Source organism: Dama dama, chromosome 20, assembly GCF_033118175.1.
Source record: "Dama dama isolate Ldn47 chromosome 20, ASM3311817v1, whole genome shotgun sequence".
In the NCBI taxonomy this organism is placed as follows: Eukaryota; Metazoa; Chordata; class Mammalia; order Artiodactyla; family Cervidae; genus Dama; species Dama dama.
Window position 1 is genome coordinate 33263773 of NC_083700.1, and position 25556 is coordinate 33289328.

Genomic DNA, 25556 nt, shown 5'->3' on the forward strand with positions numbered 1-25556 from the left:
CATGTAATCAGGAGGTCAGGACCTGTGACCCTGGGAGGCGACTCAGAGCAAAAAAGAGTGTACATGGGTGGGATACCACCCACCCTGGGGAGTGAGCTGTTGAGAGTCACAAATCTGGAGCCCCAGTCCTGGGGTCCTATACTGGGGAGACAAGGTCCCTTTGTTGATTGAAGGACTGTTTGGATTAACAGGAGAGCTGTAGAAGCCTGGACTCCACCATGAGGAGCACATGCATGCTGGCTTTCCTCTAAGGCAAGGTGGAAAGAGGTCTGCTTTAGTGGAACTACCTATGGGCATGCCCCAACCCAGGTTGAGCAAATGCTCTTTCCCCACTCTTTCCATGTCACAGTGCAGCAAGGGATCTGGGTTGGCCATGACCAAAGAAATGATTCAAATCTTAGAATACAGAGGTGACCCAGTATTGGTGGGGCAGCAGCTGCCATTGTTGGTGCTTACTCAAGCAGCACAGCAGAAACATCCTAGGTCTCTGATAGAGGCTGCTTCACCACAGCTTACCACCACCCCACACTCTCAGGTATGTACCCTGAGAGTCCATGTGGACCTCCTGCCCTGAGGTGTGACTCCACAACAGGGCAGGGGAGGCAGAGGCTGGGGGCAGTGACTGGCAGTGAGGGAAAGGGGGGACTTGCACCCAAGGCTGCTTCTGAGCAGAATGAGGGAAACAACTGCAGGTACCTACAAAGCAGCACATCAAAGACAGCTCAGATTATACCCAGGTTGCAGAACATAAGGTTGATAACAAACATCAGTTGCTTTCATATATTACAATAAAGAATAAATAGAATTTGAAATTAAAAACACAATGCCACTTACATTAGCATTCCCCAAAATGAAATACTTAGGTATAAATCTAACAAAATAAGTGCAAGATCTTTCCTATCCTATATAATAGGAAAACTATAAAACTCTGATGAACAAAATCAAGTAAATGGGGAAGTATGCCATTTCCATGGATAGGAAGACTCAGTGTTATTAAGGTACCAGTTCTTCTCAACTAGATTTATAGATTCAATGCTACCCAATCAAAATCTCAGCCAGTTATTTAATGGATGTCAACCAGCTGATTTGAAAGTTTATATAGAGAAGGAAATGGCAACCTGCTCCAGTATTCTTGCCTGGAAAATCCTGTGGACAGAGGAGCCTGGAGGGCTGCTGTCCATAGGGTCGCATAGAGTCGGACATGACTGAAGCAACTTAGCATGCATGCATGCATTGGAGAAGGAAATGGCAACCCACTCCAGTATTCTTGCCTGGAGAATTCCAGGGACAGAGGAGCCTGGTGGGCTGCCGTCTATGGGATCGCACAGAGTTGGACACGACTGAAGCGACTTAGCAGCAGCAGCAGTAGCATAGAGAGGCAAAAGACCCATAATTGTCAACACAATGCTGAAGGAAAAGAACAAAGTTGGAGGACTGATACTACCCAACTTCAAGACTTCCTACAAAGCTGCAGCAATCAAGATAGTGTGGTACTGGTGAAAGAACAGACAAATAGATATAGAGAGCCCAGAAGCAGGCCTGCATAAATGTAGTCAACAGATCTTTGACAAAGGAGCAATACAATGCAAAAAAGATAGCTCAACAAATGGTGTTGGGAAAATTAGACATTCATATACCAAAAACAAAAACACAAAAACAAACAAACAAAAATAAACAAACCAACAGCTAGACAGAGAACCTACACCATTCACAAAAGTTAACTCAAAACAGATTATAGATCTAAAAGTAAAATACAACACTACAAAAATCTTAGAAGATAATATGAGAGAAAACCTACATGACCTTGGTTATGATGATATCTTTTTAGAAACCACAGCAAAATCATGATGAAATAATGAAATAATGGAAGAAATAATGGATAAGTTGGACTTGGCTAAAATTAAAAACTTCTATTCTGCAAGAGACAGTGTCTGGGGAAATAGAAGACAAGCCACAGACTTGGAGAAAATATTTGCAAAAGACACATCTGATAAATGACTGTTACCTAAAAATCTATATATAAAAGAGAGAGAGAAACCTCTTAAAACTGAGCAATAAGATAACAACTAACCTGATTAAAAAATGAACCAACAAACATAACAGACACCTCGCCAAAGAAGATATAGAAATGGAAAATAAACATATGAAAATCTACATTATATGTCATCAAGGAAATGAAAATTAAAGTAATGAGCTACCAGTACACACTTATGAGGATGGTCAAAATCTGGAACACTGACACTAAATACTGGTGAGGATGTGGAGCAATTTCATACATTGCTGGTGGGAATGAGAAGTGGTACAGATTCTTCAGAAGACCATTTGGAGGTTTCTTACGAATAATGCACACTTTTACTAAATGATTCATCAATTACACATTGGTATTTATCCAAAGAAGTATAAAACTTATGTCCACAAACAAAAATGCTGCTTATTAATGATTATGGAAGCTTTATTCTTAATTGCCAAAACTTGGAAGCACTCAAGATGTCCTTCAATAAGTGAATGAGTAAGTAAACTGCGGTATATCCAGACTATGGAATATTAACACTAAAAAGAATTGAGCTATCAAATCATGAAAAGACAAGGAGGAATCTTAAATGCATATTAGCAAGTGGAAGAAGCCAATTTGAAAAGCTTATAAACAGTATGACTTTAACTATATGACATTCTGAAAAAGGCAAAACTATTGAAAAATAAAAAGATCAGTGGCTGTGAAGGATGAGGGTGGGAGGAGGAGGGAATGCAGAGAGTTTTTAGGAGGGCAAAGCTACTCTGAATGATATTATAATTATGCATATATGTCGTTATAAATTTCTTCAAATGCATAGCATGTGTAACACCAAGAGTGAACCCCAATGTGAACTATGGACCTTGGGTGATAATTATGTGTCAATGTAGGCTCAGCCTTTACTTTACTTTACTTTTTTAAAAGTACCATTCTGGTGAGTGATGTGGATAATGGGGGAGACTATGCAAGTGTGGGAGTATATGGGATATCTCTGTACCTCCCTTTCAGATTTGTTGTAAACCTAAGACTGCTCTTGGACAATGGACATGAGTTTAAGCAAACTCCAGGAGATGTTGAAGGACAGGGAGGCCTGTCATGCTGCAGTCCATGGGGTTGCAAAGAGTCGGACACGACTGAGCAACTGAACAACAACAAGATTGTTCTTAAAAAATTGTTTTAAAAAACAAAGTTATTATCTTTATATTTAGCTCTGAAATAATATAATATCTATTATTTGCTTTAAAAAGTTCTAGCAAAAAACGCATAGAGAATTAGCTAAAACAATATTGGCAAAATGTTAACTGTTGAAGCTGGATGATATGTACCCACAGATTCATTTTGCTATTATTTGCTTTTCTTTTATGTCAGCCTAGAAATTCTATAATAAAAGGTTTATAGACTGGATTTTTAAAAGAAAGAAGAATAGGGATCCAGAAAGTTAAGTGACTTTCCCAAAGCCACCCAATCCTGGTCTCTGGACTTTAATTCTTGTGCTATTTCTTTTACCCCACACTAAGAAGGCATGGCAGGGCCACAGGTGGCTCCAGGTGGTCATAATGGTATTGTCTGAGACACAAACTATGCCATTGTCAGACTGGCTTCCTGACCCCAGCACACCCAGAAAGGAATGCTGAGTTAAAATATATGTTTGTGGTGGGGAGGGGCATGAGAAATGGGGTTCTGGTGAGCTAGGTAACAAGAATGAGTTGGGCTACTCAGGAATTCAAAAGAGATTTCCTATATTAAACAATTTCTGTTTTCAGAAAAAAATTGGAAAATACATAAACTAATCCAGAATGACATGTTTGGGTCTTTCTTACATCTTAGTAGGGCTGAAACAATGAGCCTGAGTGGGTAAAGGGTAAAAGAGAGAATGTATTAATAGACAACTTTGTACCAACCAAGCTGAATCTCATGCTCTCCTGTTTCTGACAGCCAAGCATTGTTCTGAACCTAGGGGCTGTGGACCTTAGATTCTGAAGCTTTCATGAAAGAGAGACCCTTTCAGTGCCCGGGGACTGAGGCTGGAAAATTACATCTGGGCTGAGATAAGGAGGATTTTGTACTCACAAATGACTGGATGGAGTCCCACGCTGCCTTGGTGCTATTGTCTGAGTTGTATCGCTGGATGCTCTTGGTCAAACCCTCAGCCACGTATTCTTGCAGCTGTATGGGACACATTCCAGCAGAGGAGTTGTTGTAAAAAGCAGGTGAGTTTAAGGAACAGGGAATTTCTAATGCAGGCTAATAAAATAGTTCCATTTGTTCCTCCCTTCCAAATGATCTCTTCAGAACTAAGTCAGGGGAGGGAGCTTATAAACAGGAAGAAATGCTGAGGATGGGATGGCAATGAAGGAAGAAACACACAGCATTCTCTTGACCTTCCAAAACCCTGGGTTACAAAGGATGCAAAGGAGCAAATCAAACATGGGTTCTCTTAGGCACTGAGACAGATATTCTTTACTGCCAGACAGATGGAGAAAAGTAAGTAGGCAAATAGGGGGAAGATAAACTTGATTTTTACTGTTCTTCCCATTCATCCTTCAAAGCACCACTCAAATACGATCACCTTCATAATTTTTTTTCTCCCCAATTACAGTCACTCTCTTTTTCTTTCATCCTTCCACTTTGACTCTAGATCTATCATAGGACTTACTTGTGCCGAATTCTCTTCCCCACACCCCCCCCCCCAACTCTTAGCAATCCAACAATGAATTGTGTTTTCGGTAACTTACCTTCTGTTCATACACAAAGAGCAGGATGGCCAAGATCACCTCAGCAAGGAGGATAATCAGCAGCAGGACAAAGAACTGGGGCAAAGCAAAGAGATGCTCACAACAATGAAGCCAGCTACTCCCCCGCTCCCACTCTACCCTGGCAGCATAAAGGCAGATCTCTATACATGGGCAGGAGTTCCCACCTACTCAAGCTTTCATAGGCTTTTTCATGTTTTGTGAGGAATATCTGTTCTTTTCCTACAATCAGACTTCAAGACTCTAGAGGGCAGATCAGCTGTCTTCAGCTTTTCAGCAGATCAGCTTTTCTCTCTTCTTCCCATTGCGTTTATTGAGTTCCAGGTGCATAGTGAATATGGATTACCCTTTGTTGAATCAGTGAAGCAGTTTTGGCATTAGCTAGCTGAAGCAGTTGAGCAAAAGACTAGTAAACTAAATCATGTGTCTTCAGAGTTTGGGGCCTGGTTTTTTCTGCAAGCAGAAGGCTATTATAGGGTGGAGGAAGATGATAATAGAGGTTGAGAGGAGCCCTGTACAGACAGGGAGAAGAGGTGCTCTAATCATGATCTTCACCCATATTTATCTCCAATTTTAGATGTTTGTACTAATCATACTTAACAGCAAACACATTTTCACTTTTTCATTTTCTTTCATTGTTTTACCCCAACACAAACTCTGATTACTCAAAACCTTTTCCCCAAGTCTATTATCTTCCATCTTTTGCTAATAGTCTGGGGACTATCTGAGAACAAGGACTTTCTTATTCTATCTTTTGGCTGTTTAACACATAAAGGAAAGAAGATTAACCACAAGACTTGAGGAAGAAAAAAAGTGATTGGGAACCTATATTTATGGATAGAGTGGTGCTTTATTATCGAGCTCTGTGTGGGCACACCAGAGAAATGAGAAACTCTTCTTTCATAGAGCTTATAGGCAAAGCCTAAATCTAAAGGTGCTCCTGAGGCTAGTTAGCTGACAGGAAGAAAGTGAAAAGCTCTAGCATCTCTCACGTTAGACCTCAATGGCCTCAGCATAGGCTCTCACCCAGCTGGGTCACTCACACTGTGGTGTAGCTAGTACAGATTTGAGATACATATGTATCCTCTGCCATCTTAGAAGGGTCACAATACTCAGAAGAATCTAGAGACTAGATTTTCCACCAGTTAATGACTCTAAGTCAGATCCTGGAAATATATACTAATGTGAGGAACATTTAGGTAGATGGATGACTCTCTTGATTTCAACCATACATAAAGAATAAATAAAAAGCTATGAATGCAAATTATAATGATAAGGGTCATCATTAACAGTGTAAAATGGATACTAAGGAGGACAGTGATATCTTTTCTTATTTATCCCTCTCTGGGCCTAGACAGACTGGACTGAGCTGAGGTGCCAACTTCATGGTCCAACAATTTATTTTCACTAATAGATGAGCTACCAGAAAACGTCTTGCCTGTGGTTTAAGACATCATGCCCACCTCCCCCACTTAGGCACATCAGCTGTGAGAGTCACTCACCGACATAAGCAGGCATTTATTCTCCTTGATGGATCCCATGCATCCCAGGAAGGCAACCACCATGATGATGGAACCCACAATGACAAGCACATTGCCCAGCGTGAGAGAGGGGAGGTTATGGAAGAGTACTCCAAACTTGCTGTGGATCAGGAGGTAGATCCCAAAGCCCAAAATGCAACAGCCACAGAACTGAAAAGAAGAATCACATAACATTCTGAAATGCAAGGTGGTTCTTAAATATCTCCTCATACCCACTTACCTGACACTAGAATCATTTTTTCCCTTGGCTCTAGCCAATAAACTCTTTACCCAGATTTCTCCAAGTGCCTAAAAAAAAAGGCATCTCCTGTGCTGTCCCACACATACTTCATCCTATCCATACCAGATATCAAAATGGTCATTCCTATGGATAACACAGTATCTTCATGATTCAGATTCCTACTCCTTTTTTTAGATCTTCATGATTCAGATCCCTACTCCTTACTCGCTCAACTGTTTATATGTGGTCTTCCCTTTGTAAAGAGAATACACTGGTTGAGAAGTTCATCTTTCTTGGCAGAAAAGTAGAGAAGCCAAACTTTTAAGAATCTTCTCATAGAAACATGAGTAACAACTCATCCTATGTCTGAAATTCAATTGCTAAATCTGATATAGTGAAAGTGAAAGTGTTAGTCTCTCAGTTGTGTCCAGCTCTTTGTGACCCCGTGGATTATACACCACCCCCCACCTCCCCCAGGCTCCTCTATCTATCCACAGGATTCTCCAGACAAGAATACTGGAATGGATTATCATTCCCTTCTCCAGGGGATCTTCACGACACAGGGATTGAACCCTGGCCTCCAGCATTGCAGGCAGATTCTTTACTGTCTGCGTCACCAGGGAAGCCTTAATATAGTGAAACCTTCCCAGAAAAGGGGATTTCCTTTTCGATCAGCTATTTTTTCTAAGGATTCAGGGTTGAGGTCAGGGGAGCAAGAAAAAAAGAGGCATTCAATACAGGGAGTTAGAATCTTAGGTTTCTCACCCATAGATGTCAGCAGTGAGCAGTAATAGTCTAAAGCACCCAGAGAAACAGCATCACCAACCGCACTGGTGTCTTTCAATTTTGCAGGCTTTTCTTTTTTTTTTTTTCATTTATCTTTATTAGTTGAAGGCTAATTACTTTACAGTATTGAAGTGGTTTTTGTCATACATTGACATGAATCAGCCATGGATTTACATGTATTCCCCATCCCGATCCCCACTCCCACCTCCCTCTCCACCCGATTCCTCTGGGTCTTCCCAGTGCACCAGGCCCGAGCACTTGTCTCATTGGATGAAACTGGAGCCCATTATACAGAGTGAAGTAAGCCAGAAAGATAAAGACCAATACAGTATACTAACACATATATATGGAATTTAGAAAGACGGTAACGATAACCCTATATGTAAAACAGAAAAAGAGACACAGATATACAGAACAGACTTTTGGACTCTGTGGGAGAAGGCGAGAGTGGGATGTTTCAAAAGAACAGCATCGAAACATGTATATTATCTAGGGTGAAACAGATCACCAGCCCAGGTTGGATGCAGGCTTTTCTTATGGCAGGATGGGAAGAGGGGAGAAAATTATCACTCCCTTCTTCTTAGGCTGGATGTACTGCACATGACCTTTGCATGCATGAATTGCACTCCACACCAGGCTCTTCAGGAAACGAGAGAGAAGTAGAGTGTAGCTAGGAAGAGGTGAGCTTAACCATGCTCAGAAGAGACACACTTACCCAAAAGATCAAATTGAAGAAAAACAGGACATACTTCAGCAATTTCAAGCTACTCATGCCCATGCTTGAGATATTCTTGCCCTAAAAAGTAGAAGGAAGAAGAGAGGAAGTGAGTAACCTGACTCTGCAAAGTGGCACCAGAGATCAGAGGACACAAATGTCCAGGGTTCAAGGGTCTCCAGCATCACTGTGAGTTTGAGCTGTGAATCTTCTCTGGAAAGTTTCCCCAGATTTCTTGCTTTTTTAGTCTCTGAATTGAGGTACCAATTATCTCATCTTGGACACTCACTTTTGCTTCAGTTCAGCAAGCCAGGGTGCTTAACATTGAATTAAGCACTCTAGAAGTAAGTAGTAAAACCATTCTTACAGGAGGGTGAATTACAGTGACACAAAGCAGGCATCTGGGGGATCAGGGATAATCTGGTCAATCATCTGGGAAGGTCAGTGACTTTATCCACCAGTTTCTTAAATACCCTGAGATGCATATACACTCTACATTTGGTCTATGAACTTCTCTACATGAAAGTGGAGGGAGCATACCTATGCCTTAGTTTCTTTTACCAAAGAAACATATATGGTGCTTTCTGTTCTAGGTGCTGTGGGAGATACAACCATTACTAAGCAATAACTATCTTCCAGAGAATGTCAGTCTTACAACAGAGATAAAACTGACCAACAAATACCCAATGAAGACATGAAAAGAGATTAGCAATGAGAGCTTGAATTTTTTAAAAATATAATTTCATTTTTCAGTAGAGGACATCAATATTCAAAGTCTGGTCCTCTATTCTGGAGATCCAGATACACAATTTTTAATCTTCTTTCAGAATTAATGAGGTTATATAGAGGGACTCATATTTAAAAGCTGCACATAAGACTGATATATAAAGCAGAATGTCAATTTATTGTTTTTCTCCCAATATAACTATGCCTTTTCTAGTTCACAGATTGCTTTTATAATCCATCATACTGTCCTTGCAGTGTCAAGATGCCCAGAAATCACATGATCTTAAGGGATAGTTCATTTAGGCTGTAAATAAGCCTAAGGGTTTTATAGTATCTGGTCTTACATTCAGGGCTTCCCTTGGGGCTCAGCTGGTAAAGAATCAGCCTGCAATGCAGCAGACCTGGGTTTGATCCCTGGGTTGGGAAGATCCCCTGGAGAAGGGAATGGCTACCCACCCCAGTATTCTGGCCTGGCGAATTTCATGGACTACAGTCCATGGGGTCGCAAAGAGTTGGACAAGACTGAACAACTTTCACTTTTTATCTTATATTCAGGCCTTTAATCTATTTTGTGCTTATTTTTGTGTGTGGTGTTAGGGAGTACAGAGATTCCTTTAAAAACTAAAATAGAACTGCTATATAACCCAGCAATCCCACTACTGGCATATACTCAGAAAAAATCATAATTCCAAAAGACACATGCACCCCAATGTTCACTGCCACAGTATTACAATAGTGAGAACATGGTAGCAACCTAAATGTCCATCAACAGAGGAATGAATAAAAAAGTTGTAGTCCATATATACAACAGAATATTACTCAGCCACAAAAAGGGATAAAACCGAGTCATTTGTAGAGACATAGATGGACCTAGAAACTGTCAAACAGAATGAAGTAAGTCAGAAAGAGAAAAACAAATATCATATACTAATGCATATATGTGGAATCTAGAAAAATGGTATAGATGATCTTATTTGCAAAGCAGAAATAGAGACACAGATATAAGGGGCAAACGTATGGGCACCAAGAGGGGAAAGGTGAGGGTGGGATGAATTGGGAGATTGGGACTGACATATATACACTATTTTTTTTTTTGCTTTTTTTAAATTTATTTTTAATATATATACACTATTAATACTATGTATAAAATAGAAAACTAATGAGAACCTACTGTATACCTCAAATAACTCTACTCAGAGCCTTGTTGTGACCTAAACGGGAAGGAAATCCAAAAAAGAGAGGCTATATATACACATATATATACATGTATAGCTCATTCATCTTGCTGTACAGTAGAAACTAATACAACATTTTAAAGTAACTATATTCCAATAAAAATTAATTTTAAAAAAGTGTGATGATTTACTACACAGACTTTGAAGTAAAATTTGATTTCAACTCTCACATAGACCACCAAACAGATATATGAGATTTGGAAACCTGCTTAACATTTCTAGTCACAATTTATTCCTATGTAAAATGGGATAATACTTATACCTCACAGGGTAGAAGTGAGGATTAAATCACCTTATCACAGAGACTGATATACAACCAGTATTTGGTAAATGGAATCTATGCTTATTAACATGGATTTGAGTGTTTTCCAGGCCTCATAATCAAGGGTTAGCTGCCCAAAAGGACTACACTCATTTGAATGTGTCCATTAGAATGTTACCTCCTTTATCAATCCAGCTGAAAATCTTTGAATTTCCATAGCATTTAGTGCTGTTCTTTGGGATTTGATAGCCACAAACTGGAAACAACCTGTGATATTGTGATTCATAAGAAACATATTATGATAACTAAAATATATTTCTCAGAAACATTTGGTCTTCATCCATAGTTTCTGGCTCACAGCTCCCAAAACTCTTGGGAATTCACTGAGCACTAAGAACAATCAAAACATTTTTTTGATATATAATATTTGGTCTCTCATCCTCAATTCCTGAAAATAATTCAGAACCATAAAGGTATCTTGTTATTCATAACAAGCCTTTATTGCCACAACTGGGTTAATGTTAATGAAGGTGACTTATTTTTTATTGACATATAGTTAATTTACAACATTGTTTTAGTTTTACATGTACAGAAAACTGATTCAGTTATGATATATATTTTTTCTTTCAGTTTATTTTCCATTATTATAAGATATTGAGTAGAGTTCCTTATGCTAATAGTAAGTTCCTGTTGTTTACCTATTCTATATATAGTAGTGTATATATGTTAATCCAAAACTACTAATTTATCTCTCTCATTTCCCTGACTGTATCATATTAAGTGAAGTAAGTAAGACAGTGAAAGACAAATAACCTAGATATCACTCTTACATGAAATATTTTTAAAAAATGATATAAACTAACTTATTTCCAAAGGAGAAACAGATTCATAGACATAGAAAACAAACTTTCCAAAGAATGTTCAAACTACCGCACAATTGCACTCATCTCACATGCTAGCAAAGTAATGCTCAAAATTCTACAAGACAGGCTTCAACGGTATGTGAACTGTGAAATTCCAGATGTTCAAGCTGGATTTAGAAAAGGCAGAGGAACCAGAGATCAAATTGCTAACATCTGTTGGGTCATTGAAAAAGTAAAAGAGCTCCAGAAAAACATCTACTTTTGCTTTATTGACTATGCTAAAGCCTTTGACTGTATGGATCACAACAAACTGTGGAAAATTCTGAAAGAGATGAGAATACCAGACCACCTTACCTGCCTCCTGAGACACCTGTATGCAGGTCAGGAAGCAACAGTTAAAACTGGACATGGAACAATAGACTGGTTCCAAATTGGGAAAGGAGTACATCAAGGCTGTATATTGTCACCCTGATTATTTAACTTATATACAGAGTGTATCATGAGAAATGCTGGACTGGATGAAGCACAAGCTGGAATCAAGGTTACTCGGAGAAATATCAATAACCTCAGATATGCAAATGACACCACTCTTATGGCAGAAAGTGAAGAAGAACTAAGGAGCCTCTTGATGAAAGTGAAGGAGAGTGGAAAAAGTTGGCTTAAAGGTCAACATTCAGAAAACTAAGATCATGGCATCTGGTCCTATCACTTCAAGGCAAATAGATGGGGAAACAATGGGAAGAGTGTTAGACTTTCTTAAGCTCCAAAATCACTGCAGATGGTGATTGCAGCCATGACATTATAAGATGCTTGCTCCTTGGAAGAAAAGCTATGATCAACCTAGACTGCATATGAAAAAGCAGAGACATTACTTTACCAACAAAGGTCTGTCTAGTCAAAGCTTTGGTTTTTCCAGTGGTCATGTATGGATGTGAGAATTGGACTATAAAGAAAGCGGAGTGCTGAAGAATTGATGCTTTTTGAACTGTGGTGTTGGAGAAGACTCTTGAGAGTCCCTTGGACTGCATGGTGATCAAACCAGTCTATCCTCAAGGAAATCAGTCCTGAATATTCACTGGAAAGACTGATGCTGAAGCTGAAACTCCAATACTTTGGCCACCTGATGCAAAGAACTGACTCATTGGAAGAGACCCTGATGCTGGGAAAGATTGAAGGTGGGAGGAGAAGGGAACAACAGAGGATGAGATAGTTGGAGATGGACATGAGTTTGAGAAAGTTACAGGAGTTGGTGATGGACAGGGAAGCCCAGCATGCTGTAGTCCATGGGGTCACAAAGAGTCGGACACGACTGAGTTACTGAACTGAACTGAGGTCCATTCAAGTTGTCACAAATGGCATTATTTCATTCTTTTTTTGTGGCTGAATAATATCCCATTGTATTCATGTGCTACATCTTCTTTATCCATTCGTCTGTTGATGGACATTTAGAATGCTTCCATGTCCTGACTATCATAAATAGTACTGCTAAGATCATGGAGGGTCATGTATTTTTTATGAAGGTGAACTTTGCAAAGCACCCAAGAATAGAGTTGCCAGGAGAACCAACTGTGAATAGAGGATCAAAACTTACAGTCTCATTCCTTGATTTTCAAGGAGGGGAGAGGGGAACAGAGGTTGAATCAATCACCAAGTGAATTAGTCAATCATGCCTCCAAAAACAAAAAAGGAGGAGTTCAGAAAACTTCCACTTGGGGGAGAACCAGAATATTTTTATATGCTATCATTCTGGCTCCAAGCTTCATATAGACAGAAAGTCCTTTTGTTAGGACTTCATCCTATGTATCTCTTCATCTGACATTACATATTGTTTGTATTAAAGCAGTAGTCTAGTGAGTAAATGGATTCTCCTGAGTTCTGTGAGCCCTTTAGGTAAATTAGTTGAACCCGAGGATGGGGTTATGGGAACCTCTGACTTATAGGAAATAGGTAGGTCAGAAGCTTGGGTAACACTTGGACTTGGGGCTGGTATTTTAAGTGGAAGGCAGCCTTGTGGGACTGAGCCCTTTGCTTGTGGAATCTGATTCTATTTCTGAGTAGACATTGTTAAAATTGAGTTGAATTATTGGACACTCTGCTGGTATCCAAGAATTGCTTGCTGGTTTGGAAAAGCTGCCACCCACATATATATTGGAATCAGGTCCAGGAAGCTAATCTACAGCCTAAAGTTCTAACAATGGATGAATGGATGAATAAATGGTGGTAAAACTATATAATAGTATACTACTTGGGAATAAAAAGAAGGAACTGTTGATACATGTTAGAATGTAGGTGAATCTCCAAATGATTAAGGTGAGTGAAAGAAGTTAGCCAAAAAGGAGTACCTATTGTGTGATTAGAGTACATAAAATTTTAGAAAATGAAAACTGTAAGAGCAGAAAGCAGATGAGTGATTCCCTAGGGTAGAGGAGTATGACAGTGGGGGTAAATAGAGCAGGGAAGAACAAGAGGCAGGGATCACAAAAGACCAGGCATAATCTTTTGTGAGTGGTGACTATATTTGCTACTTTGATTGTAGTGATGATTTGTTTTTGTTTTTTTTTTTAATTTTGAGGAAAACTTACAACTTCATTTTTCTTTATCTGTTTGAGTTTGTGTGTGTGTGTGTGTGTGTTGAAATATATTTGTTTTACAATGTTTGTAGTCATGGTTTTCTGTGTGTATATGTATGTCAAAAGACCCTTCCTAATTTCCTCTTCTCCATCTCTCCAAATTCATAGCGACATTCTGAGGCTTATACTCTAAAATCTAGCAAGTAATGTTGGATACTTTTCTCTGTGCTTTCTTTCTTTCTTTTGTTCAGTGGCACTTTGTTGGAATTTGCCCCTTTCTTTTCCTCTGACCCCATAATTTGATTAGTTACTCATCATTCCAAGATTCAGCTCACTAGAATGTCAGCTCCTTGAGGGTAGGAGGTAGTTTATTCATCCTTGAATCCTTGAGCCTTAACACAGTAACTGATTACACTAAAAAAGTGAGATTGTTGAAAGAACAAATGACTGGAACTTTGCTCATTAATTCTGAATAATCTGGTGGAGTGGAATGAACATGACACTGTAGAGTGACGAGCTTTGGACTTGAGGTTTACTGTGCCACCAAACTAATCTTCTGGACATGAGAAAATAACTGACCCAGAAGGCCAGGTGCCTCCTAGAGTCACCTCGTGTCCAATATCTTCAGATCCTGTGACAGCTGCTTCAGGCCCTGTAATCTAATTGTCCACAGAGCACCCACTAATGAGGTGCCCACAAACCGGGGGATATCCCCACTGATCCTTTCCTTCACAGACAGGAAAGAGAATCTCTTTCTCCTTCCCTGATTTTCCACGTAGTCTTGCACCGAATTAAAGGAGAAAAACTGCCCATTTTGTGAAGATTTTTAATACTTTTACTGTATTCAATAAAGATCCCAGTTTTCACAGAGAGAGTGCCACCTCTTTCCTCTTTCTTTTTTTTACTTTGGCTAGTCAGTTATGGAGTTACCACCCCTGCCAACCCCACTGGAAAAACCGACACCCTTCTGCAGTCAAAATCTGTGACTCATGTGGTCCTATGAAGAAAGTCCCTGATGTCAGCTTCCAGGAAACCTCTGTGACTGAACTGCAGTTAGGTGTGGTACCTCCCACACCCAACATGGAGGACAGGAAGGAAGTTCACCCTTTAGTTTTCTCCAAGCAACGAACCCTTGGGCTGATAAACTGTCCCATTAATTTCTAGTTCAATCTCTCTTTTTTCTCTGACCCATACTTATAGGTCATCAAATATAGTCTTGAATCTAATCAAGCCTAGAAGTGGCTACGGTCAGACAGGAGTCCCAAGAAAGTATCAGTTCTTGCTCTCCAGCCTTATCTGATTCAAGTTCAATTTGGATACACCCAAGACAGCTTTGGTGTTAGACTACTATATTTATGAGATGTTAGTAAGTATTCCTAAAACAAAAACAAGCAAAACCATAGGGAGTGAGAGGAATCTATGGTCAACCATTTAAGAAGTGAGATTAAATAAAATAAAACATAAAACAATGAAGTTTTTTTTTTCTGATCAACTTCTGAGAAAACTGTTATGTACATTGTGGGTCTCTAAGAGAAATGTCTACTTGTATAACTACAAACCCATTCATGTATTACAGATTACTTATTAACATCTCAGAGAAGATTGCTTTCCATGGAACATAGTTTGGCAAACTCTAGTACTGGACTCAGGGAGGCTTAGTTTTGAATTCTAACATTGGTGCTTACCAGAAGTATGGCCCCGGCAATTTCCTTAACCTCTCTGACTTTCCCAATTTCTTCTTCTTTAAAGTGGTAATACAATAATTCATACCTTATTGGCTAAATGAGATAATATTTCCTGGGTGGCTCAGTATCAGACTGCCTGGTTCAGTGAAAAATGAGGAAAGATCAAATCTAGAACTTCCCTAACAGTCCATTCTTAAGGGTGACTCTGAAATTTCTGCTAGATCTTGAGGAATAAAATACATTAGGTGCCAGAAGTCCTTTTAGTAATCCTTTGCCTGTTTCATTTTTTGTAAATATCTTTGTTTTAAGTTTTGTGTGCTCTTGTTAAAAAAAAAAAAAAAAGAATTCAAACAATATAGAGAATATAAAAAAGGAAACAAAATCTCTGCAACCCCACATCCCAGAGATAACCACATTAAACATTTTTGGTGAACATCTTCCCAGACATTTTTTAAATATACAGATCTATTTGACAATTTACATAGAAGAACATGGTATCCAGCAAGTAATTATTGGTTTCCCATTTATTCCTACACAGAGTCTGTGGAGGTCTTTGATTCATCACTGGGGCCATAACTAACAAGTGTTTTTCTAAATAAGAGAGGAAATCTGTTCTCCATAAGTGCTCCCAAATTATGACCCTCATGACAAAATAAATTTAGATAAATGACATAGTTCTTCAAATCCTGCAAAATGTTCATAAATAAATTTTATTTATAAATTTAGCCCCACTTTTCAAACAGGAAGTCCAAGGCTCAGACAGCCTATGTAAGCAGCATAAGATCATGCAGCTAACAGTCAACAAAGACAGGGCATAGACCAAGGTCTTTCATCCTCCCAAGCCCACGTTCCTTCCATTGTCCCACGGTCTGGGTACTCATCTCCTACTTCACCATTCAATTTCCTCCCTGCAATGTGATGAACCTCCAGGAGGACTCTTTCCATTTTTTACAGTTTGAACCCCTGTGAGCAGAGGCTGAGGTAGGATGTGGGTTTGCAAGTATGTCTATTTACAGAGTAATAAGCAGTTTTAAGTGGAGGGGTGTTACTCAAATCAAATCAAATCAAACCATCAACTTTATGCATTAATTTCTTCTCATGTCTATATCACTTTGTCAAAAGAATGTGTCTGTCAGCTTATTCTTTCCTTAAATTGTGTTCTGGTGAAAATTTCCTTTCAAGGCTGCTCTCCAGGGAGAGGAATTGGTGATTTATAAAAGAGAGAAAGAAGGAAGAAGCAAAGAGAAGAGAAGCAAAAGAGGAACACAAATCCAGATGATCTTGGGGTCTCGGTTTCCTCCATTTGGGAGCTTAGCAAGGTCATCACTCAACAGAAAAACCACATATGATCCTAGTGGCTGAGCTGAGACAGGACCTATATAACAAGGTGACTCTCAAAACTGTAACAGTTACATAAAACAGCTACAACTGCTCCAGAGTCAATGGACTAGTAGTTCTCTTTCCTTAGCATAAAATATGTAGAATTTTGATGCAGAGGGTCCCTGTCCTAGAGACTTCTCCATGGTGTGTTCAGCAAGCTATGTCCACAGTGGGCAAGACTCTCTGTGAGATTATGAAAGCTATTTCTATAAGTATTCTTGTCAAAAGTTGGAATAGCTTGAATCTAGTCATGAGGAAACATCAGACAAACCAAAATAGAGAGACAATCTAGAAAATATTTGCCAGTAGTCTTCAAGAACATCAATGTAATGAAACAAAGAAAGACTCAGGAACAATTCCAGATAGGAGAAAATTACAGAAATGACACTTAAAAGCAATGTATGGTCAGAGATCCCAATGGCAAAGAACAGCAATGCCAAAGAATTTTCAAACTACTGCACAGTTGCACTCATTTCATGTGCTAGCAAGATAATGCTCAAAATTCTTCAAGTTAGGCTTCAGCAGTACAGGAACCAAGAACTTCCAGACATAAAAGCTGGATTTAGAAAAGGCAGAGGAACCAGAGATCATATTGCTACCAATTGTTGGGTCATAGAGAAAGCAAGGGAATTCCAGAAAATCATCTACTTCTGCTTCCCTGACTATGCTAATGCCTTTGACTGTGTGGATCACAACCAACTGTGAAAAATTCTTAAAGACCACCTGACCTGTCTCCTGAGAAATCTGTAAGCAGCTAAAGAAGCAACAGTTAGAACAGGACATGGAACAATAGACTGGTTCCAAATTGGGAAAGGAGTACGTCAAGGCTGTGTATTGTCACCCTACTTATTTAACTTATGTGCAGAGTACATCATGCAAAATGCCAAGCTGGATTGCACACACTGCAATCAAGATTACCCAGAGAAATATCAATAACCTCAGATACGCAGATGACACCACCCTTATGGCAGAAATCAAAGAGGAACTAAAAAGCTTCATTATGAATGTGAAAGGAGAGCAAAAAAGCTAGCTTAAAACTCAACATTAAAAAAACTAAGATCATGGTATCCAGCCCCATCACTTAATGGCAAATAGATGGGGGAAAAGTGGAAGTAGTTAAAGATTTTTTCTTGGACTCCAAAATCACTGTGGATGGTGACTGCAGCCGTGAAATTAAAAGACTCTTGCTCCTTGGAAGGAAAGCTGTGACAAACCTAGACAGCATATTAAGAAGCAGAGATACCACTCTGCCAACAAAGGTCCATATAGTCAAAGCTATGGTTTCCAATAGTCATGTATGGATGTGAGAGTTGGATCATAACGAAGGTTGAACACAGAAGAACTGATGCTTTCAAATTGTGTTGCTGGAGAAGACTCTGTAGAGTCCTTTGGACTGCAAGGAGATCAAACCAGTCAATCTTAAAGGAAATCAACCCTGAATATTTACTGGAAGGACTGAGACTGAAGCTGAAGCTCCAATACCTTGACCAACAACTTTTGGCCATAACTATGATGCTTTTGAACTGTGCTGTTGGAGAAGACTCTTGAGAGTCCCTTTGACTGCAAGGAAATCCAACCAGTCCATCCTAAAGGAGATCAGTCCTGGGTGTTCATTGGAAAGACTGATGCTGAAGCTGAAACTCCAATACTTTGGCCACCTCATGCGAAGAATTGACTCATTGGAAAAGACCCTGATGCTGGGAGGGATTGGGGTCAGGAGGAGAAGGGGACGACAGAGGATGAAATGGTTGGATGGCATCACCGACTCGATGAACGTGAGTTTGAGTAAATTTCGAGAGTTGGTGATGGACAGGGAGGCCTGGAGTGCTGCGATTCGTGGGGTTGCAAAGAGTCAGACACGACTGAGTGACTGAACTGAACTGAACTGATGATGTATTTTCATTGGAAAAGACCATGGAAAAGATTCAGGAAAAGATTCAGGGCAGGAGGAGAAGAGGGCGACAGAGGATAAAATAGTTGGATGGCATCACCAGCTCAATGGACATGCATTTGAGCAAACTCTGGGAGATAGAGAAGGACAGGGAAGCCTGGTGTGCTGCAGCTTAAGGCTGCAACTCTCATAAACAGTTGGACACAACTTAGCGACCAAACAACAACAATATAGAATATTAGTGGGCCAAAAGGTAGAGGATAAATGTATACAAATAGCTGATTCACTTCATTGTACAGTAGAAGCTAACACACCATTGTAAAACAATTAAACTCCAACAGGAAAAAATGAAAAGAAAGAAAAGAAGAGTATTAGTGGGGCAATTGGGGGAATTTAATAATTCTTAAAGAGATGGGAATACCAGACCATCTGACCTGTCTCTTGAGAAACCTGTATGCAGGTCAGGAAGCAACAGTGAGAACTGGACATGGAACAACAGACTGGTTCCAAATAGGAAAAGGAGTACGTCAAGGCTGTATATTGTCACCCTGCTTATTTATCTTATATGCATAGTACATCATGAGAAACGCTGGGCTGGAAGAAGCACAAACTGGAATCAAGATTGCTGGGAGAAATATCGATAACCTCAGATATGCAGATGACACCACCCTTATGGCAGAAAGTGAAGAGGAACAAAAAGCCTCTTGATGAAAGTGAAGGAGGAGAGTGAAGTTGGCTTAAAGCTCAATATTCAGAAAACTAAGATCATGGCGACTGGTCCCATCACTTCATGGCAAATAGATGGGGAAACAGTGAAAACAGTGGCAGACTTTATTTTGGGGGACTCCAAAATCACTGCAGATGGTGATTGCAGCCATGAAATTAAAAGATGCTTACTCCTTGGAAGGAAAGTTATGACCAACCTAGATAGCATATGAAAAAGCAATGACATTACTTTGCCAACAAAAGTTCGTCTAGTCAAGGCTATGGTTGTTCCAGTAGTCATGTATGGATGTGAGAGTTGGACTGTGAAGAAAGCTGAGCACCGAAAAATTGATGCTTTTGAACTGTGGTGTTGGAGAAGACTCTTGAGAGTCCCTTGGACTGCAACGAGATCCAACCAGTCCATCCTAAAGGAGATCAGTCCTGGGTGTTCATTGGAAGGACTGATGCTGAAGCAGAAACTCCAATACTTTGGCCACCTCATGCGAAGAGTTGACTCATTGGAGAAGACCCTGATGCTGGGAGGGATTGGGGGCAGGAGGAGGGGGGACGACAGAGGATGAGATTGCTGGATGGCATCACCGACTCGATGGACAAGGGTTTGAGTAGACTATGGCGAGTTGGTGATGGACAGGGAAGCCTGGAGTTCTGCGATTCATGGGAAAGAGTCATGCAAAGAGTCGGACACGACTGAGTGACTGAACTGAACTGAATAAAATCTGTGGAGTGGTAATAGTATTATATCAGTGTTAAAAATCCTGATTTTGATAATTGTAAAGTGGATATATAAGAAAAGGATTTTGTTTTTATACACCCTAAACCATTAAGGGGGAAAGATATCATGTCAGCAATTGCTCTCAAATGAGAAAACTGAAGAAAGATTTTTTAAAATGTGATAAAATGTTAATATTTGAGAAATCTGAATGAAGGGGGTTCAGAAATTCTTGGAATTGTTTTTGTAACTTTTCTCTAAGTACAAATTTTTGTCAAAATAAAAAGTGAAAAAAAAAGTTGAATGTAAGGAAATGATCTAAGGAATTCTGATCTTGAAATCATTTTAGTTTTAGCCCCTCATGGTATAAATATTGAGATTCTACAATAGTTATTTTCAGAAGAATAAACCATGGGGAAATTCTTTATACTTCTAGTTCTTCCTGATATAGAATAAATATGAAGCCATGAGATCAAATTTACCTCCACAAATTTTAAAACATGTGCAATATCAAAATCATTTCTCACCTTTATTTCTCCATCAAGTTCTGAAATATAAAATGTCAAAAAAGTTTGGCAAGTTAAATATTTGACTTGCTAGCCTATTGATTTCAGATCTTTAGGATTTATTGAGTTGTATTCTCATGTCTGCCCATGTTAAAACACACTGGAAATTTCTTTATGTGAACAAATAACACAGTTCATTGATGCCTATTTAATAAGTCTGAAAGAAAAGGGTGTAGTGTGGAGAAAAAAAAAAAACATTTCTTAGAGAATCAAGAAACATTCTAGATAACTAGTTAGGTAATTTTGTGATTTTGAACAAATTGCCTGACCTAAAAAATACGCAGATTGGAGTGTTATGGTAGCAAACCTGGGCTCTCATTATGAGTTGACATTTTATTTGAGCATTTATATAATCTCTAAGTTCCCTTTAAGTATCAACATTCTAACACTTGGAATATATCACATTTATTTTAAATTGTTATAGAAATGTATCACTGTGGTGGAACAACTTTTGGCCATAGCTATGATGTATTGATGCTACTGCTGCAGTGGGAACTCTACCGTGAAGTAGGAAATGAAGAGAGGACTTGCCTCTGTATCCCAACACAGAAATGCATGGCCTCCCCTCCGAGTGCCTACACACTCACTTTGTAAATGCATTGTCTTCCTCTTTCTGAAAGCCTACTTCCAGACAACTTTCTCAAACTGACCACCCAGCCTCCAGTTGCAATCCTTTTGTTCTGTGCCCCAGAGACCACCCTGCAGGCCCACTCGGCACGACCATCTAATATCTCTGCATTTGTTTCAGTGCTCTGCACCTGATGTGGCAGCTGGGTCCTGGGCCTTCCTGAAGCCAGGTATCCAGCCTCTAGGCCCAGGGTGATCTGCTCAAACTGGACACTCACTCGGTACAGGAAGTACTGTGTGCTGACTAATTCAGGAAAGTAAACCAAACCACTGTAAGTAAATCAACACAGCATTTCCGGAAACAGAAGCTGAAAGAGAGAGAATGGCTGTAACCTTGCAGAAAAGCTCCACCCTTCACTAAAATCTAGGGGGAAAACCTAGGTCAAGGAGGAAGAAATCTGCCTCTCATCCTCATTTCAACCCATATTCCATCAAGTCTGTCAAGTGGATATTTCAGGCATAACTCTGTGGCTAGCTTGAAACTCACCTGGCTAGTGAGCTTCCCTTCCATTTTAGGTTCTGGAGTTCTAGAACCAAGTAGAAAAGATTTCCTACTTCTTGTGGTCCTGCAACCATGGCTTGTTACACTCCAGTTTCATTTGCTTACTCTCATTTCTAACATGCCTGGGCATTCACATTTCTTTGAGTTTGCACATTCTGTTTGAAATGCTGTTACCCCTAGTTCCCATAGCAAATTCATCCTTTCTTGAAAATGAACCTGAGCAATCATCTCTCCCAGGGAGTCTTGGGCACACTCCTAAATTCCTCCTACATTTTGTGCACAGGATTGTTCCATTAGAGAAAAGATTATATTGTGTTACATTTGTATATTGCTGTGACTGTCTTCATGCTACTCTACAAATACCACATCAGTTATTCCTGTGTCTCCTGTGCTTAGCACATCCCTAGCTCCTGGTCTGTTGCAAGATAGGAATGAGGAAGGTGAACAGACTTCATGTGCTAGTCTGAAGCCCCCTGGACAGTCAAAAAATCAATCTGAAGTCATAAGAAGCTAAAGACCAATAGAGTTTGAGGTTTCCAGTGTGTGCCTCTTGTCAATTACCAAATGTGAGGTCACTTAGGTAGTAGTAGATGTGAAAGGTGAAAGGCTGGGCTTTGACTAATTCCTTACTGATTTAAAGGTGTCTAATTCTCTTATTTCAAGGCTAAATACTCTTAATTGGCCCACACAGGAAACATCACAGGAAATCATGCTACAGTTCAGCCTCTGCTCTAACTTAACCGCAATTTCAAAATAGTGCAGATTCCAGTGGAGATTGAGAAAGCAAAACTTTGTTTAGCCAGCAGCTAAGATTCTGTTTTGTTCAGTTCTGTTCCTTTGCAAGCATATCTGATATTTCTTATCTCCCAAGGGAGTTCCTTAAGGGCAAGACTGTTTGCAGGACAAGTACGTTCTTTCTATTACCCTCCCCACCCGCCCCCCACCTCTTGCCCCTACCAGGCATAATACCTGGGCCTAGGGTGTGCTTAACATCTGATTATTAAATTAATTCATTACAAAGTCTGGTCTTTATTTTGAAATTCAAAGGTCAATAACCCTGAGATGCTTATAGAATCTATAGCCCTTTGCCCCATTCCCATGCCTCATCATTAGGTGGATGAGTGTGGTTCTACAGAACTTTCCTTTCCATTCCCTGTATGATTCTTGCAGATCTTGGAAGGAGAAAGCTTTCACCTAGAGTTCCTTGTGGTAATCTGACCCCCCAGCGACTATAGTGGTTACAGAAAGCCAGGACTGAAGCTTGGCCATCACTTTCTGAGTCCATAATACCACAGTCATTATTTATGGGGCCCGAATTAGAAATCCTTGCAATATCGTTTTGTTTTCCAAGTCATCCAGATTTGGTACATGTCATATTATATTTATCAATATTCTTGTTTTGAATACTAAGGGAAAGCATTAGTTGCTCAGTCGTGTCTGACTCTTTGCAATGCTGTGGCCTGTAGCCCGCCAGGCTCCTCTGTCCATGGAATTCTCCAGGCAAGAATACTAGAATGGGTAGCCATTCTCTTCTCCAGGGGATCTTCCTGACCAAGGGATCAGACCCAGGTTTCTCATGCTGCAGGTAGATTCTTTACCATCTGAGTCACCAGGGAAGCCCATTGAATACTAAGGATAAGTTTATTTGGGGGAATCCTGAGGATCATAGTGCTCTTCCTGCTCTTTTAAAACAACTAATCTAAGCAGCTCTTAGTGGTGTCTATCTTTTACCTCCTGAAACACAGGTTCTGAGAATGTCCTGTGTCCTTGACTCTGAGCTGGGCATTAAGATTAATCACAGTCCTTCTGTTTAGTATCTCTGAGGAGTCACTAACTTTACTTTTGAAAATTTCTCAAATTACGAAGATCTTAATCGCCCAGCTTCCTTTTAGAATAGTTCTAGCTGTTGGTTCTCTGCTCACTTTAAAATTACAAGACCAATCTTCTAAAGACCAGATCAAGTAGGAAATCTTCCAGTTTCATTTCACACAAGTGGCTCTAGTCATCAGTAATGACCAGACAGAGAAGTTCAAGTTCTGAAGCAATTTAAGCACATGAAAACCATGACCCATCAAATAATTGGAACCCAGTTAACTGAAACTCTTTCTGGCCAGATTGCCTTTTGAGGGCCACTAGGATCTTGCTGATAATTTTACTACCTTCAGTAGACATTTGCAAAAGCCTCACGAAAGTTCACAGTTTACTAGAGAGATAAACAGAGACTCCTAAGAAGATACCTTAGCCCACATAATATGGTTCAGTTCTCTCCTTTCAAGCCAAATTCAAATGTCACCAATCTTACCTTCAAGCAGGCACTTTTCCTCTCTCCTTTAGGCAGAAATGGTGATTATCAATGAAGCGCCAAGACAAGACTGGTAACACGGATGTCAGGGCTATTTGTGTAAAAGGAGAAGTGAAGGGGGAATAAATGTGATCACACTGTGACGACAGGAAGCCCAGATGAGGAGAGGGAGGAAGTGAGGCTGGGCCCGCCCTCTTTAACCTCAGAAATGCGATCCTTCCTCTGTGACTTTTCAGACACCTTTTCTCACAGCTCACCCAAATATCTAAACCAGCTTCCATGAAAAACAGGAAAACTTGAAGACCAAGTTGATTCAGGCATGAATCTGTGAGAACTGGTGGGTTCTGGAGTGATCTGACATTGATTTTTGTGTAGAAAAGGGCAGCGTTTCTCAATCAAAATGACATCTCAGAATTACCTGTGGATCTGCTCAAGAATAAGTATACCTGACCCCACCATACTGATTCAGTCCCAGTTAGGTAGATAGACAGGAATGGAACCCAAGAATCAATATTTTGAGAAGTTTCTAGGAGTGAGAATTAGGAATGTCTCCTAAGCCACTTCACCTTCTCCCCATTCACCCTCTGGCCACCTTCCAGAAGCTTTGTAGTCTCAAGTTTGATTGAGTCACTACTTTCAGACTTCCATGTCTCAGAAGGTGGACTGCCCTTACGTAAGTATATTGTCAGGGGCAGACTCCAAGGCACAGTTCAAGGGCACTAGTAGAATTGATTTGATTAGTAGAGAGAGCCCCAGATTCAGAGTCCCAAGATCTGGGTTTCAGTCCCAGCTTTATTTGTGTTAACTGTGAGATATTGATAAGCTTCAGCTTATTACCAGTAACATCCAATAATTACTATCTTCCCTCACCCTGAGACTTTAAAATTCTAGTGTAACTTCTGAGCAGGGTTGGCTTATGGGGAAAACTGAGTTAAAGAAGAAAAGATTTGACTGCAGACTGTCTTGTCAGTCTTTAGTGTTCTCTTGTGTGTGTGCGTGTGCTTAGTCACTTAGTCGTGTCTGAGTCTTTGTGACCCCACGGACTGTAGCCCACCAGGCTCCTCTGTCCATGGGGATTCTCCAGGAAAGAATAGTGGAGTGGGTTGCTGCACCCTCCTTCAGGGGATCTTCCCAACCCAGGGATCAAGCCCAGGTCTCCTGCATTGCAGGTGGATTCTTCCATCTGAGCCACCAGGGAAGCCCAAGAATGCTGGAGTGGGTAGCCTATCCATTCTCCAGGGGAACTCCCCGACCCAAGAATCCAACTGGGGTCTCCTACATTGCAGGCAGATTCTTTACCAGCTGACCTACCATGGAAGCCCAATAGTCTCTTAACATTCTCTAAATATGTAGATTTCCCCAAATTTGCTTGATCATAGAACAGTGTGTGTGTACGTGGGAGAGAGAGAGGGATAGAGAAAGATTTCTCAGGAAAAAAAAGCTGTTAAAAACTCTCCTCTCTTCAGCTGGCATTGCTCTGAGAAAT

General features: G+C 40.0%; 1 protein-coding gene across 2 annotated transcripts in view; it reads right to left on the reverse strand.

The window, feature by feature from the left end:
* Window positions 1-24211, reverse strand: part of CD53 (CD53 molecule) — a 35938-nt gene extending 11727 nt beyond the window's left edge. Inside the window, exons 1-5 of one of the 2 annotated variants that reach the window (XM_061121189.1) lie at window positions 24071-24211; window positions 8027-8107; window positions 6267-6455; window positions 4747-4821; window positions 4082-4177 (exon numbers count right to left, since the gene is read on the reverse strand). In XM_061121189.1, the coding sequence (XP_060977172.1) occupies window positions 4082-4177; window positions 4747-4821; window positions 6267-6455; window positions 8027-8089 (423 nt within the window). In that variant the 5' untranslated portion in view covers window positions 8090-8107; window positions 24071-24211. The remainder of the gene's footprint in view (window positions 1-4081; window positions 4178-4746; window positions 4822-6266; window positions 6456-8026; window positions 8108-24070) is intronic. The other variant, XM_061121190.1, reaches the window with a different exon arrangement.
* Window positions 24212-25556: the final 1345 nt, after the last annotated feature.